This window comes from Lagopus muta, chromosome 18, assembly GCF_023343835.1.
Source record: "Lagopus muta isolate bLagMut1 chromosome 18, bLagMut1 primary, whole genome shotgun sequence".
Taxonomy (NCBI): domain Eukaryota; kingdom Metazoa; phylum Chordata; class Aves; order Galliformes; family Phasianidae; genus Lagopus; species Lagopus muta.
The window spans coordinates 4,547,884-4,573,243 of NC_064450.1; the positions used below are offsets into that span (position 1 = coordinate 4,547,884).

The window sequence follows — 25,360 nt, forward strand, 5'->3', positions numbered from 1 at the left end:
GAACAGGGTGGGGCGATGGCAGCCCCAGCACAGAGCTGCACGGGTCCATCTCCAGCACGAGAAGCTCTGGGCCGCACTGGGCAATGCAGTCAGTGCCACCCTGAGCCCTGCAGGGACTGGGGTTGGTGCAAGGCAGTGTGCAAGCAGTGCTGTGAGAGCAGCTCCGCTCATCCTGTGGGTTCGTTGCCCCTCATCGCTGGGCTGGCTGATGGGTGCTCAGATGCAGTCGCTCTGTTTGTGGGACAAAACGTGTTGTGCAGGCGAGGTGCCGTGAGGATCTGCCCTCGGTGTGTGTGTGTGTAAGTGCTGCTGTCACCGCCCTGCTGGCTCCCGGGGAGAGGAAAATGAGGGTAAAGCAATGGGTGCTACAGGGCAGGGAGCTCTGAGGAGCCGCGGGTTGATGCCATGAGATCAGGGAGCTGTGGGTTGGGGCAGTGCGTCCTTTTGATGTCTGAGGGGTCGGGGTGAGCATTGCCCTGGGATGGAGCCGCTAATGAGCGGGGAGATGGTGCCCTGTATTTAGAGAGAGGCAGAGGAGCGCAGCTGGGACTTTCCATCCATCCACCCAACGCTTGGAAAGGAAGAGGAGCAGCTCCCTTCTGCCCTCCCCATCTTCATCCTTACTCCAGCTGCGGTGCTGTTGGCAGAGGCAGCACAGCATGCGGGACGCGGCCCCGACACGCAGCCCTGTTCATCCCCCAGAGCACACAGCACAGGTGAGGCTGCAGCGCGGGTTGCTGACTGCGTGGGCTGCTCCCAGCATGCCTGACACCGGGATGCAGCAGCTCAGCATCTCCATGAGCGTTATCTCTGTGCAGAACTTCTTCCCTACAGCTAACAGAGGTGCTGGGCTGCTGAACTCGATCAGCACAGCGTGGGGTGAACGGGCCTTATTGGGATCAAATGGGATCTCTGCACAGCCAGGGCCTGGCACTGTTTGTAGAAGGACCCAGGGGAATTATCCCAAAAATGAAGAAATTCGAAACAAGGGAAACTGCAGTATGGAAAGGGCTCAGGAGGGACACAGGGAGGCAATGAGAAGGCAGACGTGTTTCCATCCCGAGGGACAAATAGTTCTAACTGGGGGCAGTCCATTCTGAGCCATGTTAAGCCCTCACCTCCCCCAGCAGAAGAGGTCTGTGAGGTTTGGCTGCAGGGGGAATGCAGACAAGGAGAGGTGGGACCCTGTATCCCAAAGCCCTCGTGGTGCCGCTCGGGTGGTTTTGGAGAGCTGCATTCTGGCACAGGAGCTGCGATGCTCCTGCCCACGGATTTTGGGCTGGGGCCCAAAGCGGGCACAGATGTGGGTGGCTGTGGTGAGGGCAGAACGGGTCAGACTCGTCTCCCAGCCTGTTGCTTCTTGCAGGGGCCGCGTGAGCGTGGTGGGATGGGTGCTGGGAGCTGCAGCACTGCTGTTGTGCCGGGGGTTCCTGCAGCAAAGCCCGGCTCCCACTGCGCTGTGCTGCTTCTCGTCCTTGGTTCTGCAGCGGTGCTCATCAGCAGCATCACCAAACCACCTGGGGGAGGTCAGGCTCTGCTTTTGTCTGAGAGCAAAACCGTGGGTACAAAGAGCCCTGCAACAGAGCCTGGTCCCGTGCACCTGTCCTTCTGATGGGATTCGTTTTGTGCTGGTTTAAGAGGACAAAGAGGTCAGCTGGGAAGGGCTGGTGGATGCCAGGTTTTGCTTTTGGCCCTGGGTTGTTTCAGGCTGTAGGAAATGGGGCAGAGCAGCACAAACCCACGCCAGCATCATCATGCTCTGCTAATTGTGGTGGTGCTGCTTCGGTTGGCTTTGTCCATGGGGCTCCTGCAGCCTCTCTAGCACCTGAAATTGCCGGTGTGTCTGTGAGTCGAGTTGTGCCCACAGCCGCAGCATCTCAGCTGCAGTTTTGGACTTTTGCCCCCTATAAGGCGCAGTCCCTCTGCTGGGACGCAGCACTGGAACGCTCCCTACGCCGGGGCGAGGTCTCCCATTCTCCCTCTGGGGCTCAGCTCTTTCCATCCCCCCCAAACTGGTTTTTCGAGTCATTTTTTTCATGCAGCTCCATCTCCGCGGGGAGGAGCCTCCCAGAGCCGCTCCTGGGCTCTGCCTCCTTCCCCTGAGTCCCTCGTCCCATCCCCGCAGCCTGCAGCACCGCCGCCCCGACAGCTCCAGCATCGCGGCCGCAGCCTCTCCAGCATGTTCAAGGCGGTGGGCAAAGGCTCCCCGAGCAGAAATGCCCCCAGCAGAGCTTCTCCAGCCAAACCCAACAAGTAAGTGCCATCCTCTTCGTATGCAGTCATCCACGACCCAGAAGGGGGGGAGGTGGGAGGTGGAGGGCTTTGGGATGCTGCCCTAAGAGCGTCGCTCATGGTGGGTCGGCCACAGCGCTGGGATTTGTGGTGGTCCTGGTTGTGTTGCCCTCACTTTTGGTGGGCTTTATGTTCTGGTTGTGGTGTTTCCCAGGGTGTGCAGTGCCTGAACATGAACTTGGAGCACTGCTAGCTGAGCAGCAATCCTCGTTTTGGCAGGAAGGAGCAAGGAGGACAAATGCAACCTCCTTGCTTGAGTGGAGCAGGCTCTGCTCATCGGTGAGGCAGATGGGATTTGGGATCCCAGGATTCGCTGAGTGAGGTTGGTGGGATGCTACCCTGCCAAGCGTGCTTCCAGGAGGGATGCTCAATTTGGGCTCCCAGATGGTAAAAATGGGTGAGGAACGGCTCTGCTGGTGGCTGCACTCATCCATCCTGGTGGCTGCGGGTCAAACAGCTCAGGTTGCACCCAAAGAACCCAACGGCCACATCCTCCTCCGTGCAGATCTGCTCAGCTCCAGGGAGGAGATGTGAGATGGGATCAGGAGGGAAGCCACGTCCTCATGCCAGCTGTGATGTGTCTCCATCTCACGTGTGGATGTGGCCATTGGGCACTGTTGGTGGTGGGATGGTCGGACTGGATCATCTTAGAGATCTTTTCCAATCTCAATGACTACGAGAGCGCTGCGCTCGCCCCTCCCTTGTGCTGTGGGTTCTGCTCAGGGTTATTTTCCACCTTCCCTCAGCAGTTTCGCATTTCCCAGTGCCAGGGGACCAGTTCTGCAGGAATCTCGGGGTGAAAGGCTGAGGAAATCACAAAGGGGTCCTGCAGGGGTCCCTAGGCGTGCACAGCCAGCTGCCCCATATATGGGGACCAAACCCAATGGCAAACAGCCATAGAAGAGGGCTGTGCGGGACGGCAGCTGGAAGAAGAGCTGCAGCATTGCCAGGCTGGTCCTGCTCAGTTTTGGGACATGGACCATCGCATGAAGGCTAATTGCTTTGAGGCTCAATCAGAGCCATCCTGCCACCATCAGCTGTGAAAATGAAGGTGGATGAGCTGTGTCCAGCCACCAGCACACACTCTGCAGGTGGTCCCCAGAGCGCCTTGGTGGCCAATGAGTGCTTCTGGTGACGCCAAGGTCAGTGCCTTTGGGGATCCCAATTTCCATCCCAGGGGTCACAGTGGAGCTCCCAGAGCCCTTTTTTGTCCCTGCTTGGTGAGTGGGTGCCGTGATCCCACCTTAACAAGGTACTGGGATGGGGACAGTCCTCTGCCTGTGGAGTGACATTGTCCCTTGTGTGCAGTTGGATTGTCTGGAAGGCAGAAAGTGGTGTGAGGAATGGACCAATTAATAACGATAATAATGGTGCTGTGCCTCTTGTAGGCCTGAGGTAGCCCTAGGGAGGAGCAGAGTGCTGTTCCCAGCTATCCCAGTAAGGTGGCGGTTCCTGTTTCCTGCTGGCTGCCCTCCTGCAGCATCTTCACTCTGAAATGTGGGGCTGTGCTGTGCGTGGTTCTTAATGTGGGGAGACTTCTTGGAGTGGAAGGCAAGGCTTCTTGTCCGTGAGATGGGACAGGAGGGACAGCCCCAAAGGATGGAGATGGGGCTGTGTGGTGGGTGTCAGTGTGGATGGAAGAAGTCAGCTTCCCTCTCTATATGGCCTGGGATCGGGATAGGTGGTTTGGGTCCTTCTCCAAGCATGCAGTATTTTTCAATCCATAGTTTCATCGTGGCTTGCTCTAAACAAAGCTGCTCCATGCACCCATCCTTGTGAACCCAGAACTGGGGCATCCCAGCGGTTCCTTGGTCAGGAAGAAGCATTATGGCCACCTACCCTCTGCAGCAGGTTGGGTACCGGGATCCCACACTGAGCTCCTCCCCAGTGGGAGCCGAATTCCTCTGGGCTTTGCAGGGTGACTCACACTCTCCTCCCTGCACAGTCTGGGCAGGGAAGCTGGGTGGTGCTGAGGTGTTTGCTCATGGGACGCCGCCTCATTCCAGGTGTGCTGGGAGGAGTGGGATGTTGTGTAACCCGCTGGGGAGGGGGCAGCTCCTGCGTGCTCAGGGACACAGCGACCAAGCCCTGTGCCTCTTGTATGGCTTGGGGCCACCCTGCATCTCTTTGAGCACTGCAGGTTATGGGGCGCAGATTTGATGGGGCTGCAGTTGCCGTGGACTGAGCTGAAACATGAGCTTGGCTTGGTGTGGCTGTAATGCTAAGTGACGCTTTGCTGTCACCTGGGGCTGTGACAAATGGCTGTCCTGAACTGACAAACTCAGCCACGGCACTGCTGGAGGCTGGCAGAGCCATTGGGGCTTTCAGCTGACCCCACTGCTGCCGCTCCAGCTCTTCCCAATGACAAAGATTGCCCTTCCCCACCCGCCTGTTGTGTTGCTCCCACCCTCAGGTCCTCGAGCAATGAGCTGGCCGTGCTCATTGCCCGCATGCAGACCAATGCTGACCAGGTGGAGAAGGACATCCTGGAGACGCAGTCCCTGCTCGCACAGGTGAGACGTGGCACAGGGCGGTGGGAAGGTGGAAGGCTTTGGCTGGAAGTGCAGTGCCTGCAGTAACAGGTGAGGTGTCTGCTCTGTGCATCAGATTGTTTTTTTCCCTCTTGTTTTTTCCTGGTCTCCAGGATGTCAGCAATGAGCAGAAGAACAAAGCCTTCGAGTTCCAGGCTGAGAATGCCAGGAACCTCAAGGAGGCAGAGACGCTGCTGAAGGACCTCTTCTTGGACGTGGACCGTGCCAAGAGGCTGAAACACCCCCAGGCTAACGAGATAGAGAAAGAGTGAGTGCATTGGGGGAGCTGGTGGGATGGAGAACTCCCAGCAGGGAGATGGAGGACTCCCCACCTCCTGCAAAGTAACTCTTGGGACACCCCTGGTGATGGAGAACCCCAGGGCCATTGTGGGACAATAACAAACTTTTATGGGTGAAACGTGGGCTCCTCGAACAACTCCTTGGCTCTCCTCATTCCCTGCTGCCACACAAAAATGTGCCTTTTCTCCTCGGCAGCATCCAGCAGCTCCATGAACGTGTGACACAGTTGTGTGCAGAGTATCGGGACCTCTATGAGAAACTGGACATCCCCGATATCGGGCCCAGGGTGGACTGGACAAAGATTCTGGACCAAAAGATGGTAACAGCAGCTGCTTTCCCCATGTCCCTACAACTCCTCCAAGATCTGATAATGCCCATAGGGCTCTGCCAGCCATCGTGTGCCCAAGCATCATGCAGGGATGTGATGGGTTTGGTGGTGGAGCTAACTCAAGTGACCTGGATGGGAGAACACTCCTTTCAGACCTTAAAACCCATTGGAGAACCCTCTGGGTTGACCCATTCAGATTAAGAGCAAATAGAAGGGGATTAAGTAGAGATGCCACGATAGAAGAATAGGGAAGGTGGTGTCTTCAAGGACTTTTAGCCCTGCATCCTAGGGTGCACCTACCTGTAAGGTGTTGGGTGTCTTGACTGCCCAATTTGGTAAAAACCACTGAGATTCCCTCCCTTCCTCCCAGGCTGGTATCGGATCTTTCCATACCCTGCCAGCTCGCGCTGTGGTTTCTCCCAGAAATGTGTTATTTTGCTTTACCTTACTTCATTTGCACAGAAACAAGTCAATGCAGGACAGTACGGCCCCGGCATGTCAGAGCTGGAGAAGCAAATAGCAGAGCACAACATCCTCCAGAAGGAGATCGAAGCCTATGGCCTTCAGATCAAGAACCTGCGCTGCAGGGTAAGGCATCCTCTGCCCCCTCTGCTTCACCTGAGACCCCAACCCTGAGTCCTGTGTGCAAATTGCCATGGTGCTGCAGAGGGCAGGAGGAGGCTGGAGCTCAGCAGAGGCCAAGGAGGTGGTTCTGTGGATCGGCTCCCCGGCATCTATCAGTGATGGTGTTATGATAACAGCTTATTGTTCTGTCCTTTTCTTTTTTTTCTTGGTCTTGGCTGTTATAACTCAGGATGTGACAGATCTGAAAAGCCAATACAAGGACTTGCTGGTAAGGATCTTGGTGGTGTTCCAGACAGATTGGGATCTCATAGCAGAGTAATTCCTTTCCCAATGGGCAGGGAATGTCCAGGTCAGGGCAGGAACTTCCTCTGGGGTTGCACGGTGGAGTCATGTCCCTCATTCTCTTGGGTGCAAATTGAGGGCTGTGGGTGAAGGTTGCACCTCTTTATGGGCCATTGGTCTGGAGCTGCAGCAGGAAACCCCATCCCACAGAACATCCTATGGGATTGCAAATGCTGAGGCTTGTCCTGATCCATAACAAGGACTGCGGAGAGGAGATGGGAATCTGGAGCAAAAGAAGTGACCCAACATCCTGGGCTTGGCCTGCTGGGTCCGTAGGGTTTGACATTGAGGAACGCCATTGTGAGAAACATAGCAGAGCTGGGGCTGCTTTCAGACTGCCTGGGGCATCGCTCCACACCTGGGATTCTGGTTAGACAAACTCATCCTGTTTGCGAGGGAGGGAAAGGCCCCATCAGATAGGAATGAGCAGAGATATCTCACCGAGGTCTCCGGGATTCTTCTGGTGGATGTGCAGTGCAGGGGATCTGGAGGGCACCAACACCTGTCTCTCCTCTGCAGAAAGCTTCTATCTGGCGAGGGCAGAGCCTGGGCAGCCTGTACCACCACCTGCAGGGCTGCACCAAGGAGCTGGGCTACCTGACGGAGCAGCAGACCCGCATCCTGAAGCAGGACTGGAGTGACCAGATGACAGACGTGCAGAGCATGCGACGGGAGTACGAGGTGAGCTTTGGGGGTGGCAGCTTGTCAGCCCATCCCTACCATGCCTGTTAACCATGCCCCCAGGGGCTACATCTCCATGGTTATTGAGCACTTCCACGGACAGTGACTCCAGCAATTCCCTCTTCCAACACACTAACGCTCTTTTAGAGAAGAAGTTTTCCCTACTATCCAACCTGAACCTCCCCTGGCACAACTGAAGGCCATCACCTCTCATCCTGTCAAGTTTCTCTTCCTCTTCAGGACTTCAAGTCCAAAGAACTGCTCAGCCAGGAGGAGTTTGTCAACAACCTCCAGGACGATGGGGACAGGATGATTGAGCTGAAGCATCCCGCTGTCAAACCCATCCAGGTGAGGAAAGGGCTCTCCTTCCAAACCCTACAAGAGAATGAAGATGCTTTACGCAATCTGTGCCCCAGGAGGTTGGAGGAGCCCACTGAGTCACATTCTGTGCCACCACAGGCTCACCAGGAAGCCCTGAAGAATGAGTGGCAGAACTTCCTGAATCTCTGCATTTGCCAGGAGAGTCAACTGAAAAGCGTGGAGAACTACAAGAAGGTAAAAAGCAGGGAGGGGAGCAGAGACCACGGGGATACGTGGCTGTGCCAGGGTGGTCAGAATGTCTGCTGCTGTCACCCAGTACGTGTCTGTTGGCACAGCTCACACCATAGACAGCTCTTGTCCAACCCCATGCTCTAGGATGGTTCTGTGAGCTGTGGGAGCTTAGCTGGGAACTGAGGCACCCCACAAGAGCTGGAGGCAGTAATGTTCTCCCAGCTCTGACTTTTCTTGCCCGTGACTCCAGTTCCAGGATGATGCTGAGACTGTGAGCCGCTCCCTGAAGAAGATGAGCTCCGATCTGGACACCAAATACACCAAGTTCAACAAGGACAGCCCTGGCGTGGTGTCGGATCTGCTGCTCCATCTGGAGGTGAGGTCTTTAGGACAGCTGGCACCATCCAGACATAAAGAAATTGCGCATCTCTGGCACAGAAATGCTATGGCTTCATCCCTAAGTAAGAGTGGGGAATGAGATGAGGTGGGTGAGTGACCCTCCTGGGGCAGCTCCTCCCACCTCAGTGCCACCAAGAGCAAGGGAGGGAAGAGAGAAGTCTGACCTCAGGGGGGAGATGCGGGATGGAAAGGGACGTTTGCCCAGGAGAGAGGGAAGGGATACATGTGGGATCTAGTCCAATGTGGGATCTTCCCATACATTTCACTGCCAAGAGGTGCTGGGATCTCAGGAACTTCTGACACTGGAACGCAGTCACCTTTTGGCAAGTCTCTGCTCCTCGTCTGAAATCGAAACATCCCTAAGAGGAACAACCCTATGAGTCTGTGGGATCCCCAAAGGTTAACTCAGGCTGTCCCTTCCAGGGCAGATGTGCTGGGAGGGAAGGAAACAGAGAAGAGCGGTGATATAAGTTTACTGAGGGATGTGGTTTAGTGGTATGATGGGGATGGGCTGATGATTGGGCTGGATGACCTTAGAGGTCTTTTTCAGCCTTAATGATTCTGTGATAACTAAAAGGGAGAGAAGAGGACACCAAGGGTTCAAGAATGGAGAAGCTCCTGCCTCCATTGTATAGTGAACACACAAGGATGCAGAGCTGCCCCCCCAGGTACCCACTGCTGTGCAATCCCTTCCTCTTCATTTATTCACTGTCTCCTCTGCTCATCTAGAATGATGAGAAGGCAGTGAAGCAGGCAGAGAAAAGCATCGCTGACCTGAAAAAGAGGAGCAAGGAGATCAGCCCTCTGAAACTGCGCAGGATGCGTTCCTCCCAGCCCCTCACCTTGGACACCCTGTGTGACTGGGATGCAGGAGAGGTGAGAGATTGACTGGTGGGTCCATCAGAAGAAGAAGGAATTGGATTCTTCTCCAGATCTTGTCTTCATGCCTGGTGCTGCAGAGGTGAACCTTTGCATGGGTTTTGATTTGTCCCAGGTGCAGCTGACCAGAGGTGACAAGTACACCCTGAAGGACAACAGCAACCCAGAGATGTGGGTGGTGCAGAGCAGCACTGGTGTGGTCCAGGAGGCCCCTTCTGCTTGCTTCTCCATCCCTCCGCCGGACCCTGAGGCCACAGACAAGGTCAATAGGTGAGTGCAGGTCATCGACAGCCCGACTGCCTGAACCCCAGGCAAAAAGCAGCACAAAATACCATCTGGTCTCCCCTTTAAATGGTAGTTCCATTTGACCCAGTGTCTCCTGTCTCCGTTCCTCCTCGATGTTGGGCACCACACAGACCTTGCTGTCAAAGCATTTTTGGCAGACAGGTTCGATTTCCTCACGCAAACACGTGACTTGCATAGGTTTGACTAAATTCATTGCAGAATCAGACTGCAGCTTGTGACTTGCCAAACAGGATGGAGCTATGTGTGCAATCTCCTTTCTGCCTGCCCCAGTGGCGGAATGACAAATGTTCCTCCAACCATGAACCACCATTCACTGCCGTTTGCTCGGTTGGTTTGTGAGGTTCCCACAGAAGGAGGGGAGAATGCCGTGAGCTCTTGGCCCCGGGTGCTCAGATAAATCAGCACTGCTCATATGCTGTGAAAATTTGCCCACAGCCCAAATTCAGCAACACTGGGTGAGTCTGTGGTGGGAGTTTTGTTCCCAAGCCATGAGGGTGCGATCATTGCATTATGGAATTTGGATTTATGGACTTCGAGGGCTTTCAAACAGGAAAGAAAAAGTCTGCAGCGTCCTCCTAGATAAGAGCACCAGGCTGCAGGCTCCCAGAGCAGATGGGGCTGTGTCGGGACTTGCTTGTACTGCGGTTGCTGATGCACAGCTGATCTTGCAGGCTGGAAGCGGAGCTGAACGCGGTGAAGCAGAAGCGAGCAGCAGCTCAGAGCGTGCTGAGACGCAGCCAGAAGGAGACGGCGCAGCCCAGCCAGCAGGGTATGTGTGCTCACAGCCAACCCCATGCACGCGTTGGGCGGCCTGGTTAGCGCTGGGATGCGTTGTGTCCTCCCAAAAAGAGCAGTGATGGAGCGACTCGGGTCCAAGAGCTTGCCAACCTTGTGCACTTCAATTCTCTGCTGCCCTTCTCAGATTTCTGAGTCTGATCTTCACTCCATCGACTGTTGTAGGGTATTTAGGGTTAATGGAGGGATGTGCCTATCATAACCTTAATGAATTTTGGGGCTGGGTCTGTTCACTACCTGAGGGAAATGGGATAAAGAGATAATGATGGTGAAATGCCAACCCTTGGCTACCTGTCATGAGAAGTAGTTGGAGCTCTGGGGATTGTGCATGGGAGAGCTCGTGTCCTAGGACTGGGACGGAAGATGTGCAATGAGACTGAACCCAAGCTGTGTCTCACTGCAGTGCTGCCCAAGAGCACTCCTGTAGTCCAGGATGACCCCCAAGCCGACCAGCTTCTGGGTAGCCTGGATCGTGTTGGCAAGGACCTGGTCCAGGTAGAGAAGGAGGTCCTGAACCGAGTGAGGTCCCCAGTGAGCTACACTGACCCCACTGATGACCTGGCCAGGAGGATCAAACAGCAGCAGGTGGGTGCTTCTATGGGGAGAGGAGGGAAGCACTGTGGTATTGGCCCAAAACAGAGCTGACACCTGAGATACACAGGAGACACTACAGCCCTTGAAGTGGGACTGGATAGGGTGGTTAGAAAAACGCAGTCCCTTCCTTTGGCACAGCTTTGTAGCCAGATGGCCCATTCATTTTGGAGCCATGGACCAGCCAGTCTTGGGGAATCCTCACTCTTATAGTGGGGATGCTGTCATCATTTACTCTCAAGTCTGTAGCATAAAAGACAGTAAGATAGAAGGAATCAATCCAAGGGCAAGCTTTGGGTCAATAGTTTGGTGGATGTGAAGGGAACAGGAGAAGAGAGAGTGCCCCGGAGCCTCCTCCCAGTTCTCTGGTCTGTAGAAGTAGTTCAATGCATCTTCACCCATGGGTATTTACCCAGCCCTGGCAGATGATGGGCTTGGATATGTTTCTTCCATCTTCCTTCCCCACACCCCACCATTGCCAGACAGCAGCAGTCTGGATGCCCGTGAGAAGGGCCACCACACCCAGAGCCCCAAAAGCCACCCCTGAGGGAGACACGTTTTGGCAACAGCACTGTTATGGCTACACTCAGTGACTCTGCTCCCATCTGACGTGCCAGGAAACAACAAAGAAACTTGAGAGCCTGGGGGCAGCCAAGGATGCCTTGCAGAAGGAGTGTGAGACCTATCTTTCCAAAAAGCCCACCAGCACCTCGGCTTCCCAGCTCCCCGTCACGCTGAACGCCCTCAGGAGCAAATACAGCGATGTCAGCATGCTCTCCAGCCTGTACGATGAGAAGTGAGTGGGAATGAAGGGAGCAAGGTGCTGCTCAGATGTGCCAACAAAGGGCGTGTGGTCTGTGTGGGCATATGGGTTGAGGGCCATCTAGCCCAGGGGAGACTGGGAACCTTCCATCCGTCATCAAAGGTATCCCTGCAGGACTTTCTGCACGTAATCTGTGGTCAGATACCACAAAGCTGTACAAAGTCCACAACAGTGATGTGTGTCCCAGCAATGCTTCATGCGGTCAAGCACAACACACCTGGCTTCTGGCAGGGCTGTGAGCGCACGCTGCTTGTTCCCAGCCTGCAGAAGCTTTGCTGTTAAATAAGCTTAAAAATGGGGAATTGGAGAGAAGAGGAAAAAATAAAGTGGTCTGGTGTAGCTAACTTTGTTGTTTTTCCCTTCCTCAGGGCTAAGGCTGCCCTGAACCTGGAGACTCAGATTGAGAACACAGACAAGATTGTCAGCACATTTGAGGCTAAGCTGGCTCAGGATAGCATCATTCCTGCATCTCCCAATGCCCTGCAGGACCGAGCCAATGACCTGCAAGTAAGGGAACATCAGACTCTTTGCTAGGGTGGGGAGATCTCTCAGCCCAGTGGGGAGAGCTGGATTTGGCTTATTTGAGCCCTCCAAGAACCCAGCGATGGTGCCTTTCTAAGGTTCTGTTCTTTGTGTCTGAGATCCCAAATCTCCCTTCCCCACCCTTAACTTTCACCCTTGACTCACAGTGACCCCAAAACTTCTCCCTTCTTCTCCACGCTCCATCCAGCCTGTCTTGTTTCCCATATTCTTCCATATCGCTTGTCTGTCTTGGAGATCCCTAAGGGCTGCAAGTTAGGGATGGCGCTGAGGAGAACGTTTCTCTTTGCTGCTGCCAACCCGAATGCATCTCGCCCTACAGAAGATGAAGCGGGACCTGGTGGCCCAAGAGGGCTGCGTGCTGAAGCTCAACCGCGGGCTGAAGGATGCTGAGCACAGCTGCAGCGCCGTGCAGAACAACTTCCAGGAGTACTGCCCTGACCTGCCCCGGCAGAAGCGTGAGGTGCAGCTCCTCAATGACCGCTACCACGCTGTTGCAGACCAGCTGGACCAGCGGTGAGGAACCGCAGCTCCCTGAGCACTTGTAGTCCTAAGCAGATGACTTCTGGCCATTTGCTGACCCAGTGACCCTACACAGAGAGCCATTTTTGTTATCTTGGCTTGACATGTATACCAAGGTGTCTTTTTAGGAACTTGCACGTGAATCTTCACCCTTCTCCTTAATATTTCTGTTCTATACAGAGAGAAGACCCTCCGAAATATCAGCCTCACCTACCAGCAGTTCCAGAACTCCAATGAGAACCTGATGTTCTGGATGAACAACCTACCCAAGAACCAGGTGAAGACGACAGATGGGCCAAGCCAGATCAATTACAAGCTGCAGGCACAGAAGGTGTGTTTCAGGGCAAGGACCACAACATCACAAGTATGGGAGGAATTTGATGTTGGGAATAGCATGCCGAATGGCGCCAGCTTGAGCAGCCCCTGAGCTGGCTCACTCAGGTGATGGGAACGGAGGCCTCTGGGTGGTATTTCAACCCATTCTTAACGTCATTCATCTGTCTTGCAGAGACTGCTGGAGGAGATTGAAAGCAAGGAGCCTGAGAAGAACGCCGTGGTCAGACTGTCCCGGAGTGTGCAGTCCACCCTCAATGTATGGCTGGGTTTTCCTATGTAGCACTCCCTTATCACCACCTCACCAGAGAGATCCCGGCTGACTCTTCTGTTTTGGCTCTGAACAGGACTATGAGCTCCAGGCAGGCAAATACAGCTCTTCTCTGGACCCTGCCCTGACAGACTTTGCTGCCAAAAGGCTGCGGGTGACCCCTCTGCAAGAAAGCATCCAGGCCCAGGTACAGTGTTAAGACAAACACATGGAAACAGTTATCTTGTTCCTGTGTGCTCTGCAAGCCTTCATCCACACTTAGAGCCACTCTGTGACCCTAAACCCAGGGACAAATGTCACCAGCCTTTGGCAGGACTGAGCCAGAGCTCCTTTGTGCTCTTCCCAATTACAGCCCATATCTCCCATATCACCTTGGCTTTACCAACTGCCATCCTTGTGTGGCTTAGGATGAATCTGGAAGCCTAAACTCTGTGTAGGGCAATAGGCATCCAAAAGCCATTCAATCAAAGGCGACATGTTCTCCTGCATAAGTACTTAGTTGCTCTGTATCTCATTTTGCATAAGAAGTCAGATGTGATGACAGCAGTCCCTGGGACAGTGCAGTATTGAACGTGTGCTGGGTGAAAGGAGGGCTTGGGGATGAGTGGGATGAGGCTCTCACTGCTGCTCCTTCTCCAGGAAAATGATGTATCCAAGCACTACATGGAGCTGGCAGCAGAAAACAGACAGCAGCTCAGCCGGCTGGAGTTTGCCAAGAAGATTGTTGAGAAGGTACCAGCTAAGAGCCTGTGGGCGGTGGGGGTACACTGCACTGTAGCTGGAAACGGTCCTTCTGCAGCCGTAAGAAGGCAGCACGAAGCACCCTTGTGCACTGCAGCACCTCCCTGACAGGTGGAAACTCTTTGAGACTTAGCTGCTTGAAGTGGTGCTAATGTGTCCTCGTCCTCGTTTGCCCCTTACAGGCAGCCCCATTTAGGTGCTCCCTGGGGTTATGTACCATTCTGTCTCTTGCCCTGCCCTGCTCTGTGCTAGGTTCAGAGTGACTTGCTTTCCCAGCCTTTTTATTTTCGTTTGCTTTCTGCTTGCAGAAAGAAGTGCATGAGGACATTCAAAGTGTGCGTGAGCAGACCCAGCAATCTGCAAGCAAAGCTGTGTCGAGCAGGGAATCTGAAGGGCTGAAATTGCAGCTGGAGGAGGAGAGGAGGAACGTGGCCAGGATTGAAGAGGATCTGGAGGAGCACAGGAACAAGCTGCTCACGCTGAAGACTCAGAGACCCATCGAAAGAGTGGAAGAAAAGGAGGTGGTGGAATATTACAGAGACCCACAGCTGGAGAGCAACCTGAACAAGATGATGCGGCAGATCGAAGAGGAAGGCAGAAAGAGGCAGAGCCTGCAAGAAGACATCGAGCTGATGAGCAGGAAGCTTGCCCAGATGGAGAGTGAGAAGAAGGCTGTTCCTGCCCAGCTCCTCACCAAAGAGATAACAAAAATTGAGAAAGATCCCAGCCTGGATAGCCAGGCAGCCAGCCTTCGGCAGGAGATCAGGCGTCTCCAGGAAGAAAGCTTGGCTGCTGCTTCTGAACTGGAGCAGTGTAAGAGAGAGCTGCACATGCTAGAGAGAAAGCAGCCCAACATCCGAGAGAAAGTGGTGGTGAAGGAGCTGATCAAAACAGAGAAAAACCCAGAGATGCTGAAGTCTGTGAGGAACCTGCAGCTACAGATTGATGAGGAGTCCTTCAAAAGGAAGTCTGCAGAGGAAGCGATTGTGAAGGTAAAGACCAAGATTGAGGAGGTGGAAAAACTAATTGATGCTGCAGAACCCAAAATTATTGTGAAGGAGGTGAAGCAGGTAGAGCAGGATCCGGAGTTATTGAAAGAGTCTTCCAAGCTTAAAACTCTGATTGAAGAAGAGAGGAACAAGAACTTGGCGCTCATGGGTGAGCTGGGAGAGCTGCAAAGCCAGTGCAGCATTGCAGAGAAGCAAAAACCAAGGGTGGAAGTTAAAGAGAGAGTCAATGAGATTTTCATGGTGGATCCCGAAACAGAGAAGGAAATTGCACACCTGAAAAGAGAGCTGCAGGAAGTTACTCTGAAAAGGACAAAGATCGACAGCGAGGTGGAGGAGGCCTTGGCAGAGCTCAGTGTCCTCAGGTCACAGAAACCAGAGGTGGAGCTTAAAGAGGTTATAGAGGAGGTGGTGAAGCATGAGAAGAGTCCTGAAATTCTTAGAGAAATCGACAGGCTGAAACAGCAGCTGAATGAACTAGTGAACACCAACGGCAGGACCCAAGAGCAGCTCATCAGGCTGCAGGGTGAGAGGGATGAATGGAAGAGGGAGAGATCCAAGGTGGAAACGAAGCTGGTCAACAAGGAAGTCATCCGGTATGAGAACGATCCGCTGTTGGAAAAGGAAGCTGACCGCCTCCGTCAAGAAGTGCGCAGCATGGCTCAAAAGAGGAGAGCTGCAGAGGATGCTATTTATGACCTGCAGAATAAATACATGCTCCTGGAGAGGAGAAAGCCGGAGGAAAAGGTCATCGTCCAAGAGGTGATTCTAACTCAAAAGGATCCCAAGCTCCGAGATGAGCACAACAGGCTGAGCCGGAGTCTGGATGAGGAGGTGAGCAACAGGCGGCGTCTGGAACGCGACGTGCAGCAGCTTCGTGCGCTGGTGGAAGAGCAAGAGAAGCTCCTCAACTTCCAGGAGGATCGAAGTAAGAGGCTTGCACTGGAGAAAGAGATGAGGCAAATTACCTTGAGAATAAAGGAGCTGGAGGAGAGCCCGGCCCCAGTGCAAGAGAAGATCATTATGGAAGAAGTGGTGAAATTGGAGAAGGATCCGGTCCTTGAGCAGTCTGCCAGCAACCTGCGCCTGGAGCTGGACCGGGAGAAGATGGAGGTGCTGAACTTGCAGAGAGAGTGCAAGAACCTGCAGATGCAAGTTGATGTCCTCCAGAAAGCAAAGTCCCAGGAGAAGACCATCTACAAGGAGGTGATTCGGGTGGAAAAGGACAGAGCGCTGGAGAGCGAACGCACCCGCATCTGGGAACAGCTGAGCAGGGAGAGAGGGGCCAAGCAGAAGGCAGAAGAGGAGGTAAGGAGGCTCAGGGAGAAGATCGAGAGAGCTGAAGGCATGAAGAGGACGTGGGCTCGGGAGGAGACAGAGCTGCAGAAAGCCAGGAACCTGGCAATCCAGGAGAGAGCCAGCCTGGAGAGTGAGCTGCGGGAGCTGGAGAGGCAGAAACAGCAGAAAGTTCTTTTCCTTCGGGAAGAGTCCAAACTGCTCAACCAGAGGACTGAGAGTGACCGGCAGAAGAAGAAGCAGCTGGAACAGGAGTTTTCCATGCTGGAGGCAGATATCCTGAGGGAGAAGGACCAGATCTACAACAAGGAGAGGTTCATTCGAGATCTCCGGTCAAGAGTCAGCAGGGAGGAAATAAATCACGAGACCCAGATGAGAGAGACCAACCTCTCCACCAAGATCTCTATACTGGACCCTGAGACGGGGAAGGACATGTCCCCTTACGAGGCCTATAAGAGAGGCATCATAGACAGAGGCCAGTACATCCAGCTGCAAGAGCTGGAGTGTGACTGGGAGGAGATCACCAGCCTGGGCCCAAACGGAGAAGTCTCGGTCCTGCTGGACAAGAAGAGTGGGAAGCAGTACTCCATCGATGATGCACTGCGGCTGAGAAGGATCACAAAGGAGGAGTACCAGCTGTACCGGGATGGCAAGATTCCCATCTCTGAATTTGCCTTGCTGGTGGCTGGGGAATCTAAGCCTCCCTCATCCCTTTCTATTGGTTCCATCATCTCCAAATCCCCAATCCAATCCCCCACTACCCCGCAAACCCAAAGCTTTTTCCCCCCAGGCTCACAGAAGGGCTTCAGTGATGACACGTCCCCCATCGCCGGGGTGTACGATACCACCACTGACACCAAGTACAACATCAAGACTGCTGTTACAAAGAAGCTGCTTGATCCCATGACTGCTCAGAAGCTCCTGGAAGCCCAGGCTGCCACGGGAGGCATCATAGACCTCCTTTCTCGGGACCGGTTGTCGGTCCATAAGGCAATTGAGCGGGGGCTGATCGACAGGACCTACATGCAGAGACTGCTCAACGCCCAGAAAGCTTTCACAGGGATTGAGGATCCAGTGACCAAGAGAAGGCTGTCTGTGGGGGAAGCGGTTCAGAAGGGATGGATGACCAAGGACAGTGCCTTCCCCTATTTGGAGGTCCAGCATCTAACTGGAGGGCTCATTGACCCCAAGAAAACCGGTCGCATCCCCGTGCTGGAAGCTGCCCATATGGGCATGATAACGGGTGACCTGGCCAACAGGCTCCAGGATGAGTCCAGCTATGAGAAAGACCTCATCGACCCCATCACTAAGGAGAAGATAAATTACAAGGAGGCCATGGCTCTCTGCCAGAAGGATTCTCTGGGCAGCCTGCTGCTGCTCCCAGCCGCATCAGAGGGCTACCAGCCCTACCGCTCCCCCAAGCTCTCGCGGTTCAGGCACTGAACGGATCGGTCCTTTCAGGAGTTCATCCCTTCAAAGCATCTCTCCCTGCGGAAGCAGCAGCGATCACGGGAATGGAGCATCTAGCATTTAGAGCTGCATACTCTTCTATCTTAGCTATCCCTGCTTCCCAACACAGCTTGGTCGTGTGAGGAAGAAAGCGTGATCGAACACATGCAAGGAGCTGGGCACGCAGGTCCCACTGTCCCCCAGGGTTGCTGTGGCAGCAGAAGGGGTTTGCTTGCAAGAACTCTGATGGCAGTAGATTAAACATGGCTGTAGACAGAAAGGGGGAGAGGCAGAGTGTTTTCAAGTTGGGTCATTCTTCTGCATGCAATAAACATAGAAAGTGCGTCTCTGTGGCTGTGTTCTTTCTGTAACCTGTGGCTGAAGTTAGGGGATGCGTTTCCATAAACCACATGCCCTATCTATAGGGGGTTTGAAGGCTCTTGATCCCACAGATCTCACAGCACCGAAGTGAGCAGAAATACTATTCTGCGAGTCCACAGTTTAAGATTTTCCTATACCTGGTGCCAGTGCTGTAGATGCCTTGGGTTGGTTCACTGAGCTGCTGACAGATGAAGACGTGCCTCAAGCAAAAACCCAATCAAACCCCATTGAAGTGGGAGGTTTTGGGGCTTGTCCTGCACCCATGCTGAGGCAGATGTGTTGCAAGGGATGGGCTGACCTTCAATAGCAGTTTGCTGATGTTTGCAATCCATAGTGATGTGAAACTGCTTTCTGCAGCCCTTGGCTATGGGATCCACCCAGAAGTACCTGAAAATCTACACTTAATTTTTTTTTTTAAGCTGAGCTTTCCCTCTGTCACTTCCAGTGTTCAGCCCTTGCTGAAATAAACAGGTCCCATCTCACACATCTCCCTGTAGATATAAGGGGTGAAACGTTCTTCCTTTAGCCCATTATGGAGAGTCCCCAGATTTGTGGGATGAGAAAAATGACTTCTTACTGATACGAGCTGCTCTTCCATCTCCAGCAAAGGTTCTTTTAGCTGATGCTGCTGGGAAAACCCAACACAGCCAAAGCAATCCATAACATTCTTCACATCCTTCCCCCATCAGAGCAGCAGCGTAGCCTGGATTTCCACATTGCCTACGTGGGATTTGGAGTTTGGGCTCCAAGAAACCCTCCTCCCTGCTGCTCCTCTTGCTAATGAGATTCCTCACATTATTAAAGCAACAGGACGGTCATGTGGTGACTCTTTCCTGAAGTGCTGCTTTGAAAGTTTTAAGGAATGCTACATAACTAAGGGATTTGGAGTTCTGGTAATTAGGCCGTCGGTTAATCGCTTTGTATAAATGTGCTCCGTGGCTGTATGACGGGGATAATGGGTATTTATGTAGGGCTGGGTGAAGATGTGAAGAGACAATTAGCTGGGTGAGCGGTGTGGCTGGCTGAGCAGTCTCCCTTGGAGACTCCCTTGTCTCTGTTCAATGTTCCTCAACTGCAGAAAGCCACCTGCATGGTAACCTGACATCCAAAGGAAGCCCAGTGCTGCTGAGGGCTTTCCCACAGCCCAGCCAGCCCTCACGTAGGGTGCGTGCTGCTCAGGAGGAAGCAGGCAGTGCTTTGCCTGCCTTCTCCAGCACAGGATGGTGGGGCAGCATCGTGGTGGTGATTTCAACACAGCTGCTGTTAGTGCCTTTTGTTGGCTTGGGTCGTAAATGTCTGAAATCCAACCTGTTGCTTCATTTTACTGTGCTCGATGAGCCATGCTATTTTTATTTATGGTTCTGGTCTGCATGGCTGCCCTTCATATTTATTTCTTAATGTAGGTCTTGAGGGGAAAAAAAAAAGCAAACATTGCTCTGCCAACAGTTTATTAGGTACAAAGTGATCGTTTGTTTGCAGAGCGCAAACAATGAAGCATTGTCTGTACAAAGTGATTTGACTTTAAAACGTGTATGCAAAGGCAAGGTGCTTATTCCCACAGCAGAATTCATCCAGGTCTCTCCAAAGAGTCCCTGTAAGCTGCTTGTTATCATATGGAGGACATGAGATGCACGGCAGCCCTTGGTTTTCCAACCACATGGCTCTGCAGGCTGCTGGGAGAGCCCTGCTGCCTGCCCTCCTCAATCACAAACCGTGCCTCCCTTGCACAGGCAGCACAGCTTCTTCTGGGCAAGGCACTGCAGCATGACTCCTACCAACAGCTTCAAAAGCAAAGCAACCCTCCCCAAAACCTAATTTGTGCAAATTGCAGAGGCAAGCAAGCTACCCAGGTCCTGGCGGCTTCTGAAGCTGCAGGGGGAATGCAGCCAGGTGGTGGGGCAAGGCCCAGAGGGAGGTGAGCAACAGGTCCCAGGGTGTTGCTGTTGGGGGGGGCTGCTCCAGTAGGGCTGACAAAGGTCTTTTTGATGTTGGGAGTGAAGCAGAGCCACCTGCTGCCTTTCCTCAGGTGGAGAGAAGGAGCAAAAGAAAGGGTAAAAGTGCTTGGTTCAGGCAGGCAGGTCATTCGCCCTTTGTGCCATGACAGAATTGAGAGCAAGTCTCTGCTCCTGCCAAGGACTTGGGCTGCAAAGAATAAAGGAAGAGTGCAGGAGCAGCTTGCCCTGCCTCACTAGCTCAATACCAAGCAATACACACAGATGTTTCTGAACAAATGGCAAGCCTTTATTTTTTTCTACAGTGAAAAAACCCCACAAGGCCACAAATGCCAAAACCACACTAGAAGTTAATGGTAACTCTCCAAACACCTGAACAGCAAAAGAATTTCCAAGACAATAAAGCAAAGGAGTCAGCATTACACCTGGGCTGATGATGGAAAGCTGGTGTTTCAGATGTCAGTTTCCAATATATGCAGCAAGTGCTTTGTTCTAGCTGGATCTTCTGGCTTCTCACAGCTAAGGCATAAATTAAGATACTTTACAGTGCTCCTCAGCTTTCAGAACAGCAGATTGTCACCTCTGTTAATCAGCTCAACTTCAACATATCCAACACTGACAAATCTGGTTTTTGCTAACAGTGAACGGTAAGCAGAGCAGCACTGTCCTACTCACAGCAGAGCTCCAGCACACCCTGGTGTCAGGAACTGCATCATCAAACCTGCAGTGAGATCTGGGGGTGCTCCAGTGCTGGAGAGAGAGAAATCTTTGTGTGTAAGTCACCTTAGCTTGCTGGCTAATGCAAGGACAAGCATCTGAAGCACGCTCCCTTTACATGTCACTGTTTTATGCTGACAGTAACCTCACCTTTGCACATGACAAACATGAAAACAGCTCTATCGAACATAACTTAAGCAAACCTTCCCCCAGCAACAGGCTGGGAGACTCTAAATGGACTTCTCAGGAACAGTAAGGCCCGGGGACGGGACTAGCCTCTTGCTAAGTGCACTGAAACAGATCTGCACTGCTCTCCAGAGGTGTATGGAGAGAGCTGTGTATCTCATTTGCAGTGTTTCTGCTGCACGTGTTGCTCCTCAGTGCTCTGGGGGCTTTTCCAAAAGAAGTATTGGTGACTGAGAGCTGCCTTGGCTGAGATGCGTTTGCTGGGGTCATACAGGAGCAATTGCTGCCAAGAGAAAACAAACATCAGGTTTAGGATTTTACAAGCCAGATGATCAATTGCACCTGCATGTGGCTGGGCACAGATGCACTTCTCTGGGCTTCAGGAGTAAAACCCCCAGCTGAAGTGCTCAGCAGAGCCCTAGGGGAACTTACACTGACAGCCAGGATTCAGCTCTATGCATTAGGAAGGTTGCATAGATTGCAAGTGGTTTTTGTTTTTTTTTTTTTCCGGTGATGCAATCAGTATGTTAAATAAAAACACAATTGCATGTACTTGAAAACGCTGTGAATTTTGTGCCCTGAATATTGTGTAAGTGAATATAAAGTTCCTCAAACAAATACACCTGTTCAATGAGTTGATGTTTCTGCAATGGAAAATACGAACGTTACAGCCAATTCAGCTGATGTGTTTCAAGGTAGATCAGCCCCAGCTACATTCTTGTCCACAGGCCTTGTGCTGAGCCCACACTCACCGCCAGCAGGTCTCTGCCGTGTTGATCTAAGTTGGGAACAACTTCCTTCATCTCCTTCCTTGCCCACTGGGGAAAGTCGCTCTTGTAGTCAGGCAGCTGTGACACCCCAGGCCAGGTTGCTTCGGTGGGAGTGCCCAGGGTGCGAAAGATCTGGAAGAGCTGATCGATCTCTGAGTCCCCTTGAAACAGGGCCTTCCTGGTCACCTGCAGCAAAAAATAAATACATAAAATAAATAAATAATAATAAAAAAAGCAGCTGGGACCCACCTTTCCATCAGCTCTGTGCCCTATTTCTCCCTGCAAACAAACCTTTGTTCCAGCAGATGCAAAAAAATGCTCAAGCCAAGGCAGTTCTGCCAGGCAACAGCTGGAAAGCTGAAGGGTGCGTGCTTGTCCCCAGCTCCTCCCATGGACCAGGACTCCCCTGAGGCTGTCCCACTTTCAATCAGTCCTTTAACCCTCTTTGTCTCAAGTTTCCTACCACCCTCTCTTGAAGACCAGTTGCTTGCTTAGGTTCTGCTCAGCAGCTCAGGGGCTTTGGGAGCTAGGGGAAGTGCTGTCTTGCTGCAGGGATATTGAGCTCTTTGAACTAGACTGTAGTTCTGTAGGAGACCCAAACAGAGCAATGCTTTGACCTGTTCTGAAATGCTAGTTCTCTGCAACCTGCTGGGAGACATCGGCAACAGTCTGCTCCTCCCGGGATCAAAATGCTGCTGCGGTAGGACTGAAGTACAGCACTGTCACGTACCGACACTGCAGCCAGACTACAGAGGCCGCTTTACCTTCCAGCACTTCCCTCCTGGTAGCAGATCTCCTTCTGACAGCACGAGGATCAGCTCACCCTCAGGGTGGAGTTTCCATAACACACCCAGGACGGGGTGGGACCACAGATCAGTATCACAGATACTCTGCATCCTGCCCCTCCTTCTCCACTTCCCCTTGCAGCTGGGCTCTCCCCCCTCGTTTAAAGACACATTCAAACCCACGCTACCATTTCGGCAAAGATGCAGCCGATGCTCCACATGTCCACAGCTGTTGAATAGTATTTGCATCCCAGGAGTATTTCAGGAGCTCGATACCACAAAGTCACCACCTGGTAAGGAACCAACAACAAGCCCTGTCTAGTTTTCCTGAGTGAAACTAGAGGCATGGAATCCTTTTTTTCTCTGTTGTAACAGTGACTGTACAAATCAGAGCATGCTATGACCGTGTTTAATTATTGACAGCATGTTTGGGATCAACAGCTCATTTTTTAATGGGGCACTGGAATAAATATACCCTATGAAAAGAAAGCGAGAAACCAGTTTACAGGCAGGCTGGGGTGGAAGGGGTCAGCACAATTTATGGGGACATGAGGTGACCCTTAGCTGCAGGTCAGCTATGGATATGTCACTGTGGTGCTGTCATGCATCCACTATAGTTTGTGTACCTCAGATGGCAGGGAGTCTTAACAGTACCTCATGAGTGTATGTGCGCAGGGGAACTCCAAAAGCTCTTGCCAGCCCAAAATCAGCCAGTTTGATTACTCCTGCTTCATTAATGAGCAAGTTCTGTGGCTTCAAGTCCCTGTGGATGACTCTGTGGGAGTGGCAAAAGCTCACACCCTGCAGCAGCTGGAAAAGGTAATTCTAAGGAAAGAAGAGATTTTAGGCAGCGCAGCAATTAAACCACTTCAAAGATCTGATTACATGAATCAGCACATTTTAGTTCACTTATAGACTTTAATGAGGAATATGACTTTGCAATTATGCAACACCAGGCTTGCAGGCCACTACCCAGAGATCCACACAAACTGCTCCTGCTGTATGGAGACAGAGACACTCCAGTCCAAGCAGCGGCAGTCACTTCCACCCATCCACTAGTCTAGAAAAACAATTAGCAGTAGATCCCTCTATTGTCCTATCAACAGTTTGTTCAGAAATGAGACGGGCGAGAGAGCCTGGAAACAGCTGGGAAACAAATGCACTGAGCAATTGCACCAGGAGGCTTTCCCAGCTGAAAAGTTTTAGATCAGAAAGGCTGACTGACTGCAGCTGAGGATGAGTCTCTCCCCAATGCAGTCTGGCTAAGAGCAGCTCAGTGCTGGCTCTGACCAGCAGAAGGCAGCAAGGACTCACTCTATTGCAGACCTATTAGCTCTCCTTCCAGCACTGTACCTTGGCCAAGCTTAAAGGAAACTCTCCAGTTTGGGAAGAGTCTATGTATTTCTTCAGGTCCTGATTGAGATACTCAAATATGAGATACAGCTTCTTCTGGCTGTGCATAACATCCAGGAGCCTGCAAGAGATGTGCAAGCACCCCCTTCAATGCCTTTGCATGGGAATTGGTGCTACACAGGGATGTCACAGCACCTGGGATGACGTTCAGGCCTTTGCCAACTTCCAAGCATCCCTCATTCCTCCTTAGGTGTCTCTGCTTTGAAAGCCCTCTAAGGCAGAGCAGAAGGTCAGGTATGCAGTACAGGAGGACTTGTATCAGCCTGATTTTGTTTGTTTCCATTTTACTTTTGCTTTTTTTGTACGGGCTGTGAAAGATTGATCTGGAGCTGACTGTGGAGATGAGCAGGATGTGGAGCTGGTGGGGAGGATTCACGTGGCTCTTACCTGACTATGTTGGGATGCTTCAGTTCCTTCAGCAGTGAGATTTCTCGGATGGCAGTGCTGGGGATGCCCATTGTCTCCCTGTGGCAGAAATGGGCTGTAGAGCACCCCATGTCATAGCCAGACCGTACAGCCTGGCATTATCCCACCTCCCTTTTTCCTGTCACTGTGCCCCATTCTGGGCCTAGGGGAGGGTCTCACACTTGGTACCACAGGCTTGGGTTGGACATGGGGGGTCGCAAAGCCATGGGGAAGGTGAGAAAGGCAGTGATGGGGGGGGGGGGGGGGAAGGGACAGTGCCACCATTATGGGCATCAATCTGCACCCACGCTCCTCAGAGTCTGGGACATCCCAGAGGAGTAGATTAACCTTGTACACATTCAGTCCCCATTCCGAAGGGGCTGAAGTCGGTGCAGGGCCTTGCCAGGCCCCAGTGCTGCACTCCTGAGGGACAGTTGGCACCCCAAAATGGTGGCATCCTGAAATGGCGGCACCCCAAAATGGCGCCATCTGAAAATGGTGCCATCCCAAAATGGCGCCATCTGAAAATGGCGGCTTCCTCCCCTGCCCTGAGCCGCAGTTGTGGGGCTGTGCTCTCATCACTCTCATTAGCCACTAGACACACTTTTTCCCCCTCGTGTCAGGCTTTTTAGAGCCTCTGAAGCCATTCTGCACACTGTGCTCGGGGCCCTTGCAGCACTGAGGCCCTAGCAGGCTGAGCTAGGCCGTGGTGTCCCCATGGGGAGGACATGGCCCCACTCACGCGTCCAAGCGGATCTTCTTGAGGGCCACCAGCTGCCCCGTGCGCTTGTTGCGAGCCTTGTACACCACACCATAGGTGCCCTCCCCGATCTTCTCCACCTTCTGGAACACCTGCTGGAAGGCCTGCATGGCCTCAGCCTTGTGGCTGCTGACACGGAAGGAGGAAAAGAACAAAAGGAAGAAGGTGCAGGAGCGCAGCACAGTGTCTGCTTGCTCTCTGCACCACTCCTCCGACCCAGAGCTCAGCTGTGGGTGAGGGCTGTTGGATTACAGAGCAGCTGTGTAGACCCAAAGAGCCCCACAGTGACAACCTGGGGCCGGCTGCTTGTTCTGTTGCACCGGATAAAACGGAAGTGGAATAGAATGCACCCAAAGAGCCGCTCAGGGAAAGGTTACACAGGGCCAATGCTTGGTTCTGTTTGTGCCTGGTGTGAAGGGGATGTGGTG

The 25,360-nt window shown here is 52.8% G+C and overlaps 2 protein-coding genes across 2 annotated transcripts; one reads left to right on the top strand and one right to left on the bottom strand.

Annotated features, from left to right (window-relative positions):
* The first annotated feature begins 1,937 nt into the window (after window positions 1-1,937).
* On the top strand, window positions 1,938-17,821 carry EVPL (envoplakin). The gene is made up of 22 exons (XM_048964965.1): window positions 1,938-2,253; window positions 4,706-4,805; window positions 4,937-5,091; window positions 5,319-5,442; window positions 5,914-6,039; window positions 6,266-6,304; window positions 6,898-7,059; window positions 7,300-7,407; window positions 7,519-7,614; window positions 7,862-7,987; window positions 8,740-8,886; window positions 9,005-9,159; window positions 9,867-9,964; window positions 10,394-10,575; window positions 11,199-11,377; window positions 11,773-11,911; window positions 12,267-12,460; window positions 12,647-12,797; window positions 12,975-13,058; window positions 13,147-13,257; window positions 13,710-13,802; window positions 14,120-17,821. The coding sequence occupies exons 1-22, from the start codon at window positions 2,180-2,182 to the stop codon at window positions 17,555-17,557; spliced, it is 6,081 nt and encodes a 2,026-aa protein (XP_048820922.1). The 5' UTR covers window positions 1,938-2,179; the 3' UTR covers window positions 17,558-17,821.
* A 2,205-nt stretch (window positions 17,822-20,026) lies between these two features.
* On the bottom strand, window positions 20,027-25,193 carry CDK3 (cyclin dependent kinase 3). The gene is made up of 7 exons (XM_048964978.1): window positions 24,915-25,193; window positions 24,155-24,232; window positions 23,708-23,828; window positions 23,009-23,179; window positions 22,543-22,644; window positions 21,552-21,755; window positions 20,027-21,082 (listed from the first exon to the last, which is right to left on the bottom strand). The coding sequence occupies exons 1-7, from the start codon at window positions 25,040-25,042 to the stop codon at window positions 20,957-20,959; spliced, it is 930 nt and encodes a 309-aa protein (XP_048820935.1). The 5' UTR covers window positions 25,043-25,193; the 3' UTR covers window positions 20,027-20,956.
* Between the last annotated feature and the right edge of the window lie 167 nt (window positions 25,194-25,360).